Genomic DNA, 16102 nt, shown 5'->3' with positions numbered 1-16102 from the left:
CCGAGTATGTGTTTTCATCCTCCGTCGACTTTTGTCTAGACGGTTATGCGTTTTCTAGTATGTTACATCATCTGATTTTTGTGTTTTTCTAGTCACCTAATTTGAGCGTGCACTTATTTGATGTAACTCCAATGACTGCACTGTTTTCATGTGGCAGCCACAGACCAATAGAGCTACATCAAATTTTTTTTTACGTGCTTGAATTGTTGATATGTATTTTCAGTTATTGGTTATAGTTTTTTGCTTTTTAGACATAAATTGTAATGGTTGATAAAGGGAAAGGAACAATGCCTACAAGTAAAAGTGAAAATATGGCAATGGTTGATAAAGGAAAAGGAACGATGCCTACAAGTGGAAGGGGAAATATAGCAAGCTGATAGTAGTGATAATACCGCTGCTGTAGTAGAGATGGATTCATCTCAGCCTCTTTGGTGATATGTGACTAAACTACGAAAGCTACTGGTGGTGGTAGGAATACGATTTTTTCTTGCAATTTTTAACATAAACATTTTACTGGCTCTTATATGCATTGCAAGACATATTTATTGCATATCAAAGGCCATGGAATTAGAGGTTGCAAAAAGAATTAGCAAAGATTTGATGAAGCAATTGAAAAAAAAAAACAAGATGCACCCGAGATGAAAAAATCTTTAGCCAAGTCAGATGAACTATCTGTTCCTCTTTATACTATTGAAGGAGGTGAAGATGCTTCAAAGAAAAGAAAAATAAACATGGGGATGAGACTTACCAAAACATTATCACAAGCATTCAAAAATATAAGAAGGGCAGAGATGGATAGAGGATTGGAAGGTTCTTTTTTGCAAGTTCACTTCCTTTTAATGTAGCCAGAAGTCCTTACTGGGAAGGTGTTGTTACAGGTTTGGCTAATAGAAGTTTGGTTGGTTATGTACCTTGAGTTTAGAAAAGTTGAGAACAATAAATCTTGCAGAAAAAAAGCAAACATTGAAAAATCATTAGAGAAGAAGAAATTTTCATGGACACAATATGGAGTATCCATTGTTTCTGATGGGTGGACTGATATACAAAGACGACCACTGATAAATTTTATTGCTTATTCACTCAATGGACCAATCTTTTTGAATTGTGTTGATGCATCTGGGGAGTATAAAAATGAAGAGTATTTAAAAAGGCATAGAAGTCATCAAAGAAGTGGGTGAAGACAATGTTGTGTAAATTATTACTAATAATGCTCCAGTTTGCCAACGAGCAGGGATGAATTTGGCAAGTGATCCCAAGTATAGTCACATATTAGACTCCTTGTGTGACACACCGTATAAATCTAGCACTTAAAAGTGTTTGCAACCTATCAAAAAAAGATGCGAACACTGTCAAATTGTGTTCATGGATTGAAGAGCTTGAGCATGATGTCAGAAACATCAGAAATTTTGTTGTAAACCACCACAATGCTCTTGCTATATTCAATAAACATTCTGATTTGAAATTGTTGAAGGTAGCAGAGACTCGTTTTGCATCCACTATTGTAATGATGAAAAGAATAAAGTAGGTGAAACATGAATTAACACTTATGGTGATTGACATTGGGAGTTTTATGGGAGTGATGACATTGTCAAGGCTCAAGAAATTAAAAAATGTATTTTAGATGATGAATGGTGGGATAGGTTTACATATTTTTTGCACTTTATAGAGCCTATTTGGCAGATGCTGAGAGAAGCTGATAAAGAAGGGCCAATGCTTCATAGAGTTTACGATATGTGGGATAACATGATTGAAAAAATTCAAAACATCATTTTTAGATACGAGAAGAAGAATGTTGCACTTGATGATTCTGAGTTTTTGTGCATAAAATTTTAGTAAGAAGATGAAACAAAAGCAATAACCCTTTGCATTGTATGGCACACTCCTTAAATCCCAAATATTATGGACAAACATGGTTGGCAGGAGGTACTAATCATGTTTCTCCTAATCGAGATCCATAAATATCAAACAATAGGGAGATATGTTTGGGAAGACTATTTTCTGATTCTCATAGGTTGAAGATAATAAATAATGAGTTTGCGAGCTTCTCTGGTAGAAGAAGTGATTCATTGCAAGCTGTAATGGCAAGAAATGAAGAAGATCCTATTACTTGGTGGTTTTGTTTTGGAGCATCGAGACCAAATCTCCAACAATTTGCATTGAAGTTATTATCTCATCCTGCAACCTCTTCATGTTGTGAAAGAAACTGGAGCACTCATTCTTAAATTCACAACATCATGAGATAAGCTAACTAGTAAGCAAGCAAAAGATGTAGTTTATGTCTACTCCAACCTACGCTTACTTTCACATACTTCAGATGATTACAGGTATTCCTTTTCTTTTTGTCATCTTTGATATGTATACATATGCATATTATGTTGGTTCTTTAAAGTTAATATTTACTTAAATCATATTGTGGTTTTGTTGCAACTTGCAGTTCAGGATCATCGAAGTATTAGGATGTTAATCTAGAGGACATTGATGTGGAACTTGAAGGAGAACATGATTTGCATGCTCTAAATATGGACCTTACGAAACCTGTTGTTCCTTTTAATTTTGATGATGCGACTAAGGAGAATCAACGAAGCTGATATATTTTGTTTGTTAATTACTTGTAGTATCTAAAAATTTTGGATCATTATTTATGAATATGCTACTCAGTTTGTAATTTTTTGATATATATATATATATATCTCTGTGTGTGTGTACAGCCGTACCCCTGCACCCAAGTTTTCTGAAAATGGTCCATACCCGCACCGGTACCGACATCGGCACATGCACCCATACCTCTGTCCACAACCTGTGATTCCCATAGTAACGGCAGCAGACTATCGCGTGTAATTATCCTTGGTAAGTCTAATAGTAGTGACTTGAACTGAAATATTGTCAGTTTTGGAGACCCCAACATCTACACGGTTAATACTAACTGCTGATGAGTCTGATTCCGCCATCACAAGTAACTTAACAATCAAGAATCCAAGAGAGTACACCTGTGATACGCAGTGGCGCACACGGCAGCATAAGAGGTGGCTCAGGCAATGACTGAACAGACAACAGCTGCGCAGAAGGCTTGGGTGAGAGACTCCGTTGGTGGCTGCAGAGGGGTCGGCTGAATGCTCGGGCGACGCAGCAGGCTCAGGCGAAGGCTCAGACGACAGCTCGGGCGACGTAGTCTGCTGCTCAGGCGATGGCAGCAACGGACGGTGGCAGGTAGCTGAGGCGATGGTCGCTCAGGCGAAGGCAGTGGTAGCTCAGGCAACGGTTGCTCAGGCGAAGGCGGCAGGTAGCTCGAGTGAGTTCAACGGCTTGGGCGCAGCGATGGCAGCTGAGGACAACGAGAACGAGCATACGGACAACGGATGTTCGGTGGAAGAGTCCCAGCAGCAGCGATGGCAGTTGAGGATGAAGGGAACAAGCAAACAGACAGTAGATGGGAACGAGCAAGGTCAAAGGCTCGGGGGTTCGGAAGAAGAGTTCCAGCAGCAGCGATGGCAGCTGAGGACGCCGTGCAGCTCAGGCAGACGACGGACGGTGGTCTCACACACAAACAACACCGGCAATGGCAGACTCTGATACCATGTGGAAACAAGCACCACACACGAACACATGATGTAACGTGGAAAAACCCCTCAAGAACGAGGGTAAAAAACCACGTGACACGAGAAGGTAATGGACAGTGCTCACTAGCTGCGGCCACACCCTTTCTCTCTCTTAAACTTCATTCATTTCATAAAATTAGGGTTAGAAGACATATTTAAGGGACAGTCTCGGGTCTGGCCCAGACCCAACCCTGTCATACAGATGTCAACAATTTGTAAGGTCCTGGATATTTTAGTACAAGCTCAACAATTTCATGTTGTCTAAGAAGGGTGTCTCATGTGTTTCTCTTCTAGTGAAAGTCGAATCATAAAGGCAGAAAATTTCTGCATTCTAGCATTCGCTTTATTTAAACTCTAGTCTTTGTATTTTCATGTTCACCCCTCTTTTTAAATATTTTTGCTGTCATTTTTTACTACAGGAGGATCTCTATTATCCACATCCACTCATACAGGACATTTTTTGGGCAACTCTTCACAAGATCGGTGAACCAATCCTGATGCATTGGCCTGGGTCCATTTTAAGGAAGAAGTCTCTACATACAGTAATGCAGCATATACACTATGAGGATGAAAATACTCGGTATATCTGCATCGGTCCAGTGAACAAGGTATGTTACAATGAAAAGACTTCAAATATGCTATGCCGTCTTCCTATTCCCTGAACATGATGCTATGGAGATAGTGTTTTTCTTCTAGTGTGCATGTGAAATTAAATAAAATGCAATGAGAGTCACACTGAATAATGTGGTTTATGCCTTTCGTATTAATTGAGTTTGTCTTCTTTGTGTAATGACATGGTATGGAGAAGTCCACAAAGAGATCCAACATGAACCCACACTTGGCAATAAGTTCATAATAACCTAAATGCATTATCACAATGCTCAGCAAGGGTAACACACTCACAAAGTAAATCTGAATGAAATAATAATTCAATAAACATCAAAATTTTTTTTCACAAGCCACATAATACAGATGTGCTCAGTCTGAATATATACCAATGTCACATGGGTGTGGGTGCAGGTGCAGATGCAGGTGGGGGGTGTGGCAAATTTCAAAAAAACATCGTGCGGATGCTGCAAGGGTGTGGTGTGTGTGTGTGTATATATATATATATATACAGTATAACAGAGTTATCCTAGATTCCAAAACCTGTAGCATTCTATTTCTGCTATGTAATATATATACTCTGGAGTCTGATATCAGTACTATAAATTTATAACTGCATAAATATACATATATATTACAAATAACATATATAAGACTGATTAAAAAACTGGCAATACATTTATAGAAATTATAAGCTGCATATGTATATGTATATATAACAAAACTGATTAACAATATTTATGCAATTAATACACAAGAAAACATGTTCCTGGATTAAGAAAACTTATAAACAGCAAAAGGTTGTGAGAATCATATAATATCTAGTATTAAAACTACAAAAGTATGCAGTCAAATACTAAAAACAATATAACAGATGCAGCAAAACAGAAAAAACTTTAAAACAGAAGCACACCCATACCAGCTACTTTAAAAAAAAAATAAAAAAAGGACAAAAATGACGTTGAGGTGGTTTGTTCACACCGGCTTTGTGTTGACCGCACCTGCTGCCGTGTCGGAAGCACACCCATACCTGCACCCGAGTTGTGTCGATTCGGGTGGTTTGCTGTTTGGTTGAGTCTGTGTGACATAGGTGTATCCATACAAGAGATAGAGGACCTAGCTGTTGAGCAAGTTTCAATGGCTACAAATCAACAACTAGCTTAGTTCAGCCTTTCACTGGATCAACCAAAAAGAAAGAAGAATAAAATCAACAAAAGGAAGCAATGAAAAAAGAAGTACAGCTGACAGAACTTAATCATGTGCATATGTTGGATGTATACATACAGTCATATGCATATACATGTAGACTACTCATATATATAGTATATACATAAAATTAGGTAACCAGGTATTTTGACACCAACTTTGAATATACAGTCTAATGGGGCAGTTTTTCGGGGACAAAAGAAAAATAAGGTGATGCCAAAGCTTTGATATGGAAGTATCCCAACTGACATTCAGTGCATATAAATAGGCTGATGGTTTTCTTTAGGTACTCTTCTCGAACCTAGTGATGTTCAATTGCAATGTAGTTAAAAAATGTTTGATTTTATATTGCACAATTGTGATCGCATAAATCTCTAAAGGCTCTTCAATATGCACATTGTGTCATTGAGAAAACCTCTCAACCGAACAATCTCCATAGTGGTAGTCATCATAGCTGGATATTTTGGTTTAGTAGATGAAAAAGTGTCCCACCCCAACCCTTTTACCTCCAAATATTTTTTTCGTTAAAAACGTAAAACGTCAAGGTGCGATGACAAAAAAATTAAAAAGAGCTATGCACATCAAAATGACAATGGGGGGCAAACATTCCATTATGTAGCAAGTTCAGTTTATACAAAATCACTTCATCTTTCTCAATGACACACACGACAAAAATGCTCCAAAACTACAACATTGATGTCTAACAAAAACAAAACATCTATGAGACCAAAACATGACGCGCCAACACCAAAACCTAAAAAAAAATAAACATCAAAGGCTTAGCCTTCTATGGCAACAAACCAGATGAATCCTTAACCCTCTATAGGACTCAAATATGGATATAACATATACAGAAACAAAAACACTACGTTGTCATGATAAGCATATGCAATCATAAGACTTGTCATGGGAGTTGCTCACATATTCCACAATATGTAGGGACTTATCAATAGCCACAATCCATAGATCATATTCAATTAAGCACATTCACATTCGTTTCATTCACATTCGTTTCATTTACATTCAATTCAGTGAATTGACAGCTCATGTGGGTGCAAACACAGACGCGTGCACACCACGGACGACCTACAGTCGGGAAACAACCTTCGTGGTGACCCGAAATAATACTGATTTATTCACGCTGCAGCGTTAGAGCAATCATCTATGGATGTGTGAATTCCAAGGAGAGTTGCTCAGTCTTCCCTAGGACACCCAGGTTGGGAAGGCGGAAACCCAACGCTCTAAGCACATCACACAACGTTATCCTAGGGCTTTGTATCGCCTGTGCTCCAAGTAGGCGAGTCCAATAGTGAGGACGAGACACATTCCAAACATATTGCCATAACTCATTGGTCTCCCATCAATTATTCTTTCTTAATATCATTATGAGGGCATATTCACAATAAGACTAGCTTCCACGAGGTTGGTTCACTTCACGAGTTGACGAGTACACCCATACCTCAAAAGGCCTCCATAAGAGGGTTACACATTCAGTCAATACTCTTAGCTAGCCGTCATACATTATTAATACTTCTACCCTTCAAATTTATTCAATTGCATCACCGCCCAATGGCACTACAAATAAAAAGCTTATAACGTTCACATCAATCAAACATAACAATCACATTATACAAAAACTTCAGCAATTACACATGTTTCCTACATGCGTACTGCTAAAAATGCCTGCCTTTGGAACTGCTGGATGTGAATTTCCAAAACTCCTACAAAGACACATTTACCAGATTGCACAATGTCTTCCTACTATAAGAATCAGAATACTTTTTTTTTTTATGAATAAATGCCTGTCCATCTTTGTATTGTGTATTTTTCCAAAGGAATCCTGCTTCGCATCCCTTGTCATGCCAAAAAAAGCCCTTCCTAAGACATCTTAAAGTTCCTTAGTATTCAATCAACCTTAGGTTACACTGGTTTCTTTAACAAAAAGACATGATTAACAAGTTCTTGAATTGGCAGGTTTTGAATATGCTTTGTTGCTGGGTCGAAGATCCAAACTCAGAGGCATTTACATTGCATCTTGCAAGAATACCAGATTATCTTTGGGTTGCTGAAGATGGCATGAAAATGAAGGTAAGCATAATTAGTGTTTAATAGTTCAATCCTGTTGACAGGAGCCTTACATAACTTGTAAAGGGTATCATTTGTTTCCAATATATTTGGACAGGGCTATAATGGAAGTCAGTTATGGGATACTGCTTTCGCTGTTCAATCAATAATATCTGCGGAACTATTTGAGGATTGTGATGTGGCTCTTAGAAAAGCACATGACTACATAAAGAATTCACAGGTTTGTCTGCTGTCATGTCATTCAGTGATACTCTTTAACCTTTTGAAGCTAACTTTGTGGTTTCTAGTTTTTTATTGCTGCTTTATCTCTTGTTTTAAAGGTTCTAGATGATTGCCCTGGTGATCTTACTTTCTGGTATCGCCACATATCAAAAGGTGCATGGCCTTTCTCAACAGCTGATCATGGATGGCCAATCTCAGATTGTACTGCTGAAGGATTGAAGGTGACAAAATCTGGTGCCTTGAATATTAATTTTTAACTCAAACATATTCACTTAGGCTCTTCTTTCATTTGTAGGCTGCTCTTCTACTTTCAAAGTTACCATCAAAAGTGGTTGGAGAACCTCTGGCTGCAGAACGATTGTATGATGCTGTGAATGTGATTCTATCTCTGCAGGCAAGCTGGATCCTTTACCATTAATTGACTTTAAAGGATTATTGATTTCAATCTCAAATGATCATAAGTTTCATTTTCATGCTTTGAGGTATGTGACATGGAAGGATGCAGATGAAGATTATAGTAGGCCATCCAGTATATTATGCAGCAACTCGTATTAGCTTTCTTATCTGTATAGATGAGAATGTTTCTTTTACTTGATGTGATTAAGGATTATGCTATTTCTTGATCCAGTTTTTTGCAATTTGCAATGAGTTTTCCTTCCAAATTAAAGAATAAGCAGCTAATTCTTTTTGATGAGATCATTCTAATTTTTTAGACTAGATTCTGCATAAGACTGTGACTCAAAATGATTTATTCCTAAGAAGAAAGCTTATCCTTTAATACAACAATTATTTTCCTTTTCCTATCGGCACATGTAAATATCTTGACTACATTGTTCTTGGAAGACAATCAGCAAACTTGACATGGAGTTAATCTTAACATTGTTAAGCAACTTTTAAATTTCTAACCTTCCACTTCTTCTCTCATAGGGGACTGTGTTTTCAAGCATAATTACGCTTCTGATTGAAGTACGTTTGAATTAACTTGCTGATTCCTTTGTGGGGTTTGTCACAGAATAGTGGTGGTGGTTTTGCAACATATGAGTTAACAAGATCATATGAATGGTTGGAGGTAACATCTTGCACACTGTTTTTTGTCTTCCTTGGTTATTTCCTTTAACAGATTAAGTTGGTGTTCTTTTCTTTTGCTGTATTCTGATTTGAAATCATCTCCTTTAATGTGTTTTGCGAATTCAAGCTTTCCTTATCGCAGCCTTCAGTTTGACAGTCCATTGTAGATATCCCTTATTGATTCCTGGTTAAAAGGAAATCGTTGCAGTTTTATTAGACAACAAATCTTTTGTTTTGGGAAAAGATTGATAACAGGAGTTTCCACTTGTTTTAACATTACCCTGTTTTGATTATGGAATTACCTGTTAAATTCATAGTCTGTATTGTACATACTAATTATATTTTGAATTTCTTTATATATATGTATATATACATGGAATCTATACACACACACACACACACAGATATATATATATATATATATATATATATATATATATATATATATATACATATGTATATCTTAACTATACTTTGTATTTAGGGTTAATGTAATATATTTTCTTTTGTACTTCTGCATTTTTCTGTGTTTTACTTTCTCTATTTTATATTTTCTTGGTCTGGTCAAATGTGGCTTTTGGCAAAGTGGACGAGGCGTTGAAAGCTCTTTTAGATCTGTTGGAAAAGCCCCAATGGCTAGTAAGGCAATATATATATATATATATATATATATATATATATATATATATATATATGTATATATATATATAATGCGAGGATGCTTTCCCCCACTATTTATCTTCTTTGTGAATCTATGAGAAGTGAGAAATCATTTGTTTACTTTCTTGAGTGTTCCTTCAAGTCTATTTTCCATCTCTTTTTTGAGAGCAGTTATTTTTACAAGTCTATTTTCCACCAACTTTTTTAGAGCTGTTATTTTTACATGGCGTCCAAGCTATTGGTTTTTATTCATGCTGTGAAAGCATTGTCAAGCTGCCTCATGAAGGATGCCATCATAAGATCTCTGTTGTTTTTTTGGTATTAAGAGGCTTCCTAGCAACATCCTTGTCTTTGGGCTCGCTTTCTTGAGACTCATATTAAGGGAGGAGGATTGTGGGTCAAATATCCAAACACAAACCGAAGGTTGCAAAGATAGAGAATGGAGAATTAAAGTCCTTGAAGGTGAAGAAAGAGAGAAAGCTATAGAGTGATGCTACAAAAAAAAGGCAGCATGAGAGATAACAGTAGCATTGGTAGATGTAGAGGTAGATGTAGAGGCAGACCTCTGAGTAAGAACACGATCATATTCATCCTTACTTAAGTTAAGAGAATATGACATAGATATAGAAGGATCAGTAGAAGACTCAACCATAGATATTGTTGCCTTTGAATGAGTTGCTTGGGATGAAGAAGGCCCTTTACTTGTGGTGATTCTACCTTCACCACGTCCATAGGAAAAATTAGACCTGAGGTGAGGATGTTTGTCCCAACAACGACCCTCTAGATGACCAATTTTGCCACAATAAGAGCACTGAAATCTGCCACGTCCTGCACCATGGCCTGTACCACGTCCCCTAGTGCCTCCAAAAGAACTAGGGCCCCGTCCTCCTGATATCACAAGTGCAGAGACTGGTGTGTCATGCGTAGTTTGAGTAAGAGTAGCTGTAAAACGACTCAGCCAATTATACGTGTCTGCTAAATCTGGAAGTTCATTGCCTGTTAGAATTTGAGACTTTGCCACAGAGTATTCTGAAGATAGGCCAGATAGGAACTTCGCCACCATACCAGTCTCAACGTGTGATGCATAACAATGCTGGCAAGGTGGACGAAGAGCCTTTAACCGTTCATATGCAGCAGTCAATGTAGCAAAATATTGAGATAGGTCCTGATCCCCTTGTCGAATGTTGCATAACTCCTCTTTTAGTTGTAGGATTTTGATTACATTAGTGGCATGCGAGTATGTCTTTCTCAAGAAAGACCACATATCCTTGGCCTTGGTATAATATGCAATAGTTGGGGCTATATGAGACTCCACACTATTCATAATCCAAGACATAACAATATAATTATCTTCATCCCACGCAGCATATATCCCTTTTTTCTCAATAGGTTCATCTTCCTCAAGAATATATTTCTTCCTATGACCAGCCACCGACATTATGAATACCCTAGACCATATTTCATAATTTGAGCCATTAAGTTTAATCGTGGTTCCATAAGAGAAGGAATTCCCAGCCATCTTGTAGTCAATAGACCCTTCAGATTTACTGTTTTCAGCCATAGTAAATAAAGAAGACCAGATTGACGCACAAGTTTAAAGAAAGAGGGTAGGAAATCACTGTCACTTACAGATCTGTTTCAGTCACTTACAGGTCTGTTTCAGCCGATGACTGAAAACAAAAGAATGAACTCCCAACGACTGAAGACTGCTGCGACTAATAACAGCAGCTGGTTCTCATAAAAACTTCTTGTCCACGTGTCAAAGGAATCCACGAAATAAAAAAAATTGTACTAAGGATCAGCAGCAGTCCTCACGCAGCCTTACTTTACTGAATTTTTAACCACGATCTATAGAAAAATTCTGATCATATCAAAACTGAGTTTATAGGCAGCATATAGAATCCACAAAGCATCCACGACACTTTACTTCACACGATGAACATGAAGTTCTAGTCACCGTTGAAGTAGCCTCCACGAACTCCACAAACCACAGCGTCACACGTCACGTTGCACTCACAACAGTCTGCTTCATACGACCAATATGAGGATTTGATCACGCCTTCCACATATGCGTGATCAGGTCCTCCTTCACACGGCACGCCCAACCCCTATTCCCTCACCGTCTGCTTATTGGGTGATAAGAGGGAATAAAGAGTAGCGATGACAAGGGAGAGGACGATAAAAAAAAAGGAACTCACTTGGCTGTTCGCCGGAGAATGTGGTCGCCGGAGAATGTGGTCGCCGGAGAATGTGGTCGCCGGAAAATGCACCCTGCCGTCGACGCCAACTCCTGCTCTGATACCATGTTGAGAGAGAGAGAGAGAGAGAGAGAGAGAGAGAGAGAGAGAGAGAAAGAGGCGGAAAAGTGTTTTTCCATTACGTGACCCTAATCTCTATTAAGAGATTATGGTTAGGGAAATTACAAAGGAAGTCCAATAAAAATAACAAAACATTTAAAGAGATCCTCTCTAACTTCTTAATATTTCAGAAAACCCCTTTTGTATCTTTAACAATCTTAAATGGAAGAAGAAGGTGGCTGTGTCTATGACCTCCCACCAAACAAAGAAGAATAATCTTCAACCAATATTGCAACAGCTCCTTCTAAATTAGTCGAAGATTTACAACCTCTTCTCAATGGATCTGTTCTGAGGTCTTCTATATTTATATCATCAATTCCCAATATGTGCTCATCGAGTCTTGGTCCAGGTGTCTCTTTTCATATGACTTCAAACAAATATATTCTTACAAATTGCAAAATAGTTCTTTCAAATCTTTTGTTTTTATCAAAGATGGTTCATCCCTTGGCTTTCTTCATTCAGTGCCATCATTTCTTGTTGTAATCTTCAACATTATGTTCATGAAACCCCCACATTGCTAGAAATTTTTACCTGCTTGGCAACAAGATCATAACATTGGTATCCATTATACTCATCTGCACGCCCAATGAATCTGCATTTTATTGCTTTGCTCTGAAACTTGTTCCTTAAAGATATATCAATATGAAAATAACTCGTGTAGCCAAAAGAAGAAGAAGAAGAAGAAGAAGAAGAAGAAGAAGAAGAAGAAGAAAAAGTGGTTGTTGAGCATATGAAAAAAGGAAAAACATAGAACATGAAATCTGTCATATTACATAGAAACAATTGTAGTATTATGTATGTTAAGACGTGTTTATACTCAGTATTAGGCTTGAGAGGGCACTTGTGTAATAATGTTTCTTTTAATGACTTTCTTGTAACTTATCCCTCTCCTCTAGTCTATATAAAGAGGAGTTAGGGATTCTTTCGAGGTTAATCAAAGATTAGTTCTCTTAACTTCATCATGGTATCAGAGCTCCAGCCGTCTCCTCCTCAGCGAGTTGTCGCCGACTGAGCGGCGCCGGCCGCCGCCTCATCGGCGTCAGTCGCCGCCGCCGCCCTTTGCCGCCCTGTCCATTGCCGCCCGCTGTCCATCGCCGCCTCCGCCTGTGCCTCCTGCGCCCGTCTGCCTGCGCCCGTCCGCCTGCGCCGCCGCCGCCCGTCTGTCTGCGCCTGTCCGCCTGCGCCCGTCCGCCTACGCCGCCGCCGCCCGTCTGCCTTCACCGCCGCCTCAACGCTGATTTTTCCTCTCTGCGTCTTTCCGCTGCATGCTGCTCCGCCGCTGCTCTGCACGCTGCTCCTCCGCTGCACGCTGCTCCGCCGCTGTTCCGCCGCTGCTCTGCCCGTGGTTCTGCACGCTGATTTTCTTCTCAGCGTCGTCTCTGGTATCTCTCTTCGTTCAGCTCTGCTGTTGCCTCTTCTCGCCGATCAGACTTCTGGATTGCTACCTGCGTTAACTGCATATTGCTTCATGATCAGCATGTTGTCTTTCGATATGTGATTGTATTCTTTTGCCTGCACTTCCTATTCCGTGGCTCGGTTTCCTCCTTTGTGTTGAAAGATGTCTGAAATTAGTAGTGGCGCTAATACCTCTTCCTTTGTATCGTCGGGAGAGATGAAGAGTTCCCCATTTTCCAGCATTATCACCAAAATGGATGGGGGTAATTACGAGATGTGGGCCATGCAAGTAAAAAGAATTTTGATCGCCCATGAGAAGGAACATCTCATATTGGAGCCCGAGCCCGTACAGAAGGTAGGAAAATATACTACTTGGTTTAAAGATAATTCATTGGTTATGGTATGGATTGTTGGTACTCTCTCACAAGAAATTGCAAATGAAGTCTTGCACAAGGACAGTGCAAAGGATATGTGGGATTCCCTTGCTGCCACTTATTCACAGGCAAGAAATGAAACGCGCATTATGCAGCTTCATCATGATATCCATCAGATGCGACAAGATGGCAGACCTCTTCACACTTATTATTCTAGTCTCAAGTCCATGTTTGAGAGACTGAATAGCTACTTTCCCGCATGCAAGTGTGAACAACAAAAGGCATACAGAGATATGCTTATGGTAGGGGTCTTTCTTTCTGGTTTAGACTCTGTTTATGAATCCGCAAAGAACCAAATGCTTACTAGTCCCTCGATTCCTCCTATTGATGAGGCTTACAGTAGGCTCAGCAGAATTCCGATCTCTGCATCGACTGTTCCTGATACCACTTCTGCTATGCTTGCTACTCGTGGCAGAGGTGGACCCTTTTTTGCCAGAGGACGAGGGGGCCGTGGCCGTGGCAATACCCCTTCGCGCCCTGTATGTCAGTTTTGTCACCGCATTGGTCATACTGTGGATAAGTGTTGGCAGAAACATGGTCGTCCAGCTTTTGCAAATCAGACTGTATCTACTGATTCTCCTGAGCAGCCTAAGCCTCAGCACACTGCCTCCTCCAGTGAGTTGCATGTAGATGACATTCTCTCTCAGTTGAGGCACTTGATTGGCGACAGCGCCCATCCATCCCCTGGTCCGACCACTTCTACTGTTCCTACCGCTGCGAGTGCTTCTTCATCTGGTATGTATTCTGCCTGTACAGTCTGCTCTCCTCCTGACACTACAGATTGGCTTATTGATTCTGGTGCATCGACACATCTCTGTGGGGATAAGACGCAATTCACCTCTTACGTCCCTACTCCACCGGGTCGTTCGGTTATTCTAGCAGATGGAAAAGATTCACCAGTTGTTGGACATGGAGAGGTCCAACTTACTTCATCATTGCCGCTGCAGCACGTTCTTCATGCACCAGAATTCCCCCATAGCCTACTTTCTATCAGTCAGATTACCAGAGAATTAAATTGTCGTGCTATATTTGACTCTTCCTCTCTTGTGTTTCAGGATATACTGACGGGCAGGGTGATTGGCAGTGGCCGTGAACAGGGAGGTCTCTACAGGCTAGTGCACTCCTTTCCCTTTGCTGGATCTACCTCGTCGGGGTCGTCCTCATCCTCGGCTTATACTTGGCATTTACGTTTTGGACATCTCCCGTTTCAGAAACTGCTGCATGTTCTCCCTCAGCTGTCTCATAAGTCGTCTTTTCAATGTGAGTCTTGTCAATTAGGCAAACACCGTCGGTCATCTTTTCCTCCGCGGTCTAGTAGAAGTAGCCACTCTGTGTTTGAGTTACTTCATTTTGATGTTTGGGGCCCGAGTCGTACTCCTGACCTTCAGGGTCATCAGTATTATCTTGTTGCTGTTGATGATTACAGTCGTGTTAGTTGGGTTTTTCTTATGAAACACAAATCTGAAGCGGGTCATGTAATCAAAAATTTTATCAATGAAATTCTGACTCAGTTTGATACTTGTGTCAAGATTGTGCGCTCTGACAATGCTCTTGAGTTCTGTGCTTCCTCTTTAGAACAATTTTTCAGGGATAAGGGTATCATTCACCAAACTTCTTGTGCCTATACCTCTCAACAAAACGGGGTTGCTGAAAGAAAACACCGCCATATTCTTGATGTCGCCAGAACCATTATCATACACAGCCATGTTCCCCATTCTTATTGGGGAGATGCTGTTCTTACAGCATGCTATCTTATTAATCGCATGCCGTCATCCGTGTTGGGAGATCTTATTCCTTTCTCTGTTCTTTTTCCTGACAGAGAATTGTTTTCTGTTGCACCTCGTATTTTTGGATGTGTTGCCTTTGTTCAGTTGCTTGGTCCTGGGAGAGATAAGTTATCCCCTCGGGCTATCAAAACGATCTTTGTTGGTTATTCCCGCACTCAAAAGGGATATCGTTGTTATGATCCTTCTACTCGTCGATATTATGTGAGTGCTGATGTTATATTTTTTGAGTCCACCTCTTATTTCTCTCCCAATGGAACTCAATTAAGGGTGCCTGAATTTAGTGATGAAGTCCACCTTCCTTTACCTCTCATGAGTTATCCACAACCCGTTGCTTCGCGTTTTGGGGCTATCTACCAACGTCGCACTAAACCTGTTCAACCTGCCCCCTGTGCTCCTGTGCCTTCACCCAGCATGCCCAAGGTACTTCCTGAACACACAAATCCTGCTGACCATTCTTTATGTGATGATGCCACAGGGGACTCTCCAGAGCATGCTACTGGTCCTCATATTAATGAACTTGATATGCCTATTGCTCAAAGGAAAGGCAAACGCAGTTGCACTATGCATCCTTTCTCTGGTCATTTGTCCATGGCTCGACTCACTCCTACTTACCGACAGTTTGTCAAGGGACTGTCGGCTGTAGCTCTTCCACAGACTCCCATGGACGCTCTTTCTGATCCCAAATG

At 39.9% G+C, this 16102-nt stretch overlaps 1 protein-coding gene across 4 annotated transcripts in view; it reads left to right on the top strand.

The window, feature by feature from the left end:
- LOC116266909 (cycloartenol synthase 2-like) overlaps window positions 1-16102 on the top strand; it is a 59245-nt gene that overhangs the window by 29982 nt on the left and 13161 nt on the right. For all 4 annotated transcript variants that reach the window (XM_031648386.2, XM_031648388.2, XM_031648389.2 and 1 more), the window contains exons 7-12: window positions 4016-4204; window positions 7383-7496; window positions 7591-7713; window positions 7814-7936; window positions 8011-8109; window positions 8728-8784. In XM_031648386.2, the coding sequence (XP_031504246.1) occupies window positions 4016-4204; window positions 7383-7496; window positions 7591-7713; window positions 7814-7936; window positions 8011-8109; window positions 8728-8784 (705 nt within the window). The remainder of the gene's footprint in view (window positions 1-4015; window positions 4205-7382; window positions 7497-7590; window positions 7714-7813; window positions 7937-8010; window positions 8110-8727; window positions 8785-16102) is intronic.

This window comes from Nymphaea colorata, chromosome 13, assembly GCF_008831285.2.
Source record: "Nymphaea colorata isolate Beijing-Zhang1983 chromosome 13, ASM883128v2, whole genome shotgun sequence".
NCBI lineage: Eukaryota > Viridiplantae > Streptophyta > Magnoliopsida > Nymphaeales > Nymphaeaceae > Nymphaea > Nymphaea colorata.
Note: the sequence above shows the minus strand (reverse complement) of the source record. Positions and strands in the feature narration are given on the sequence as shown.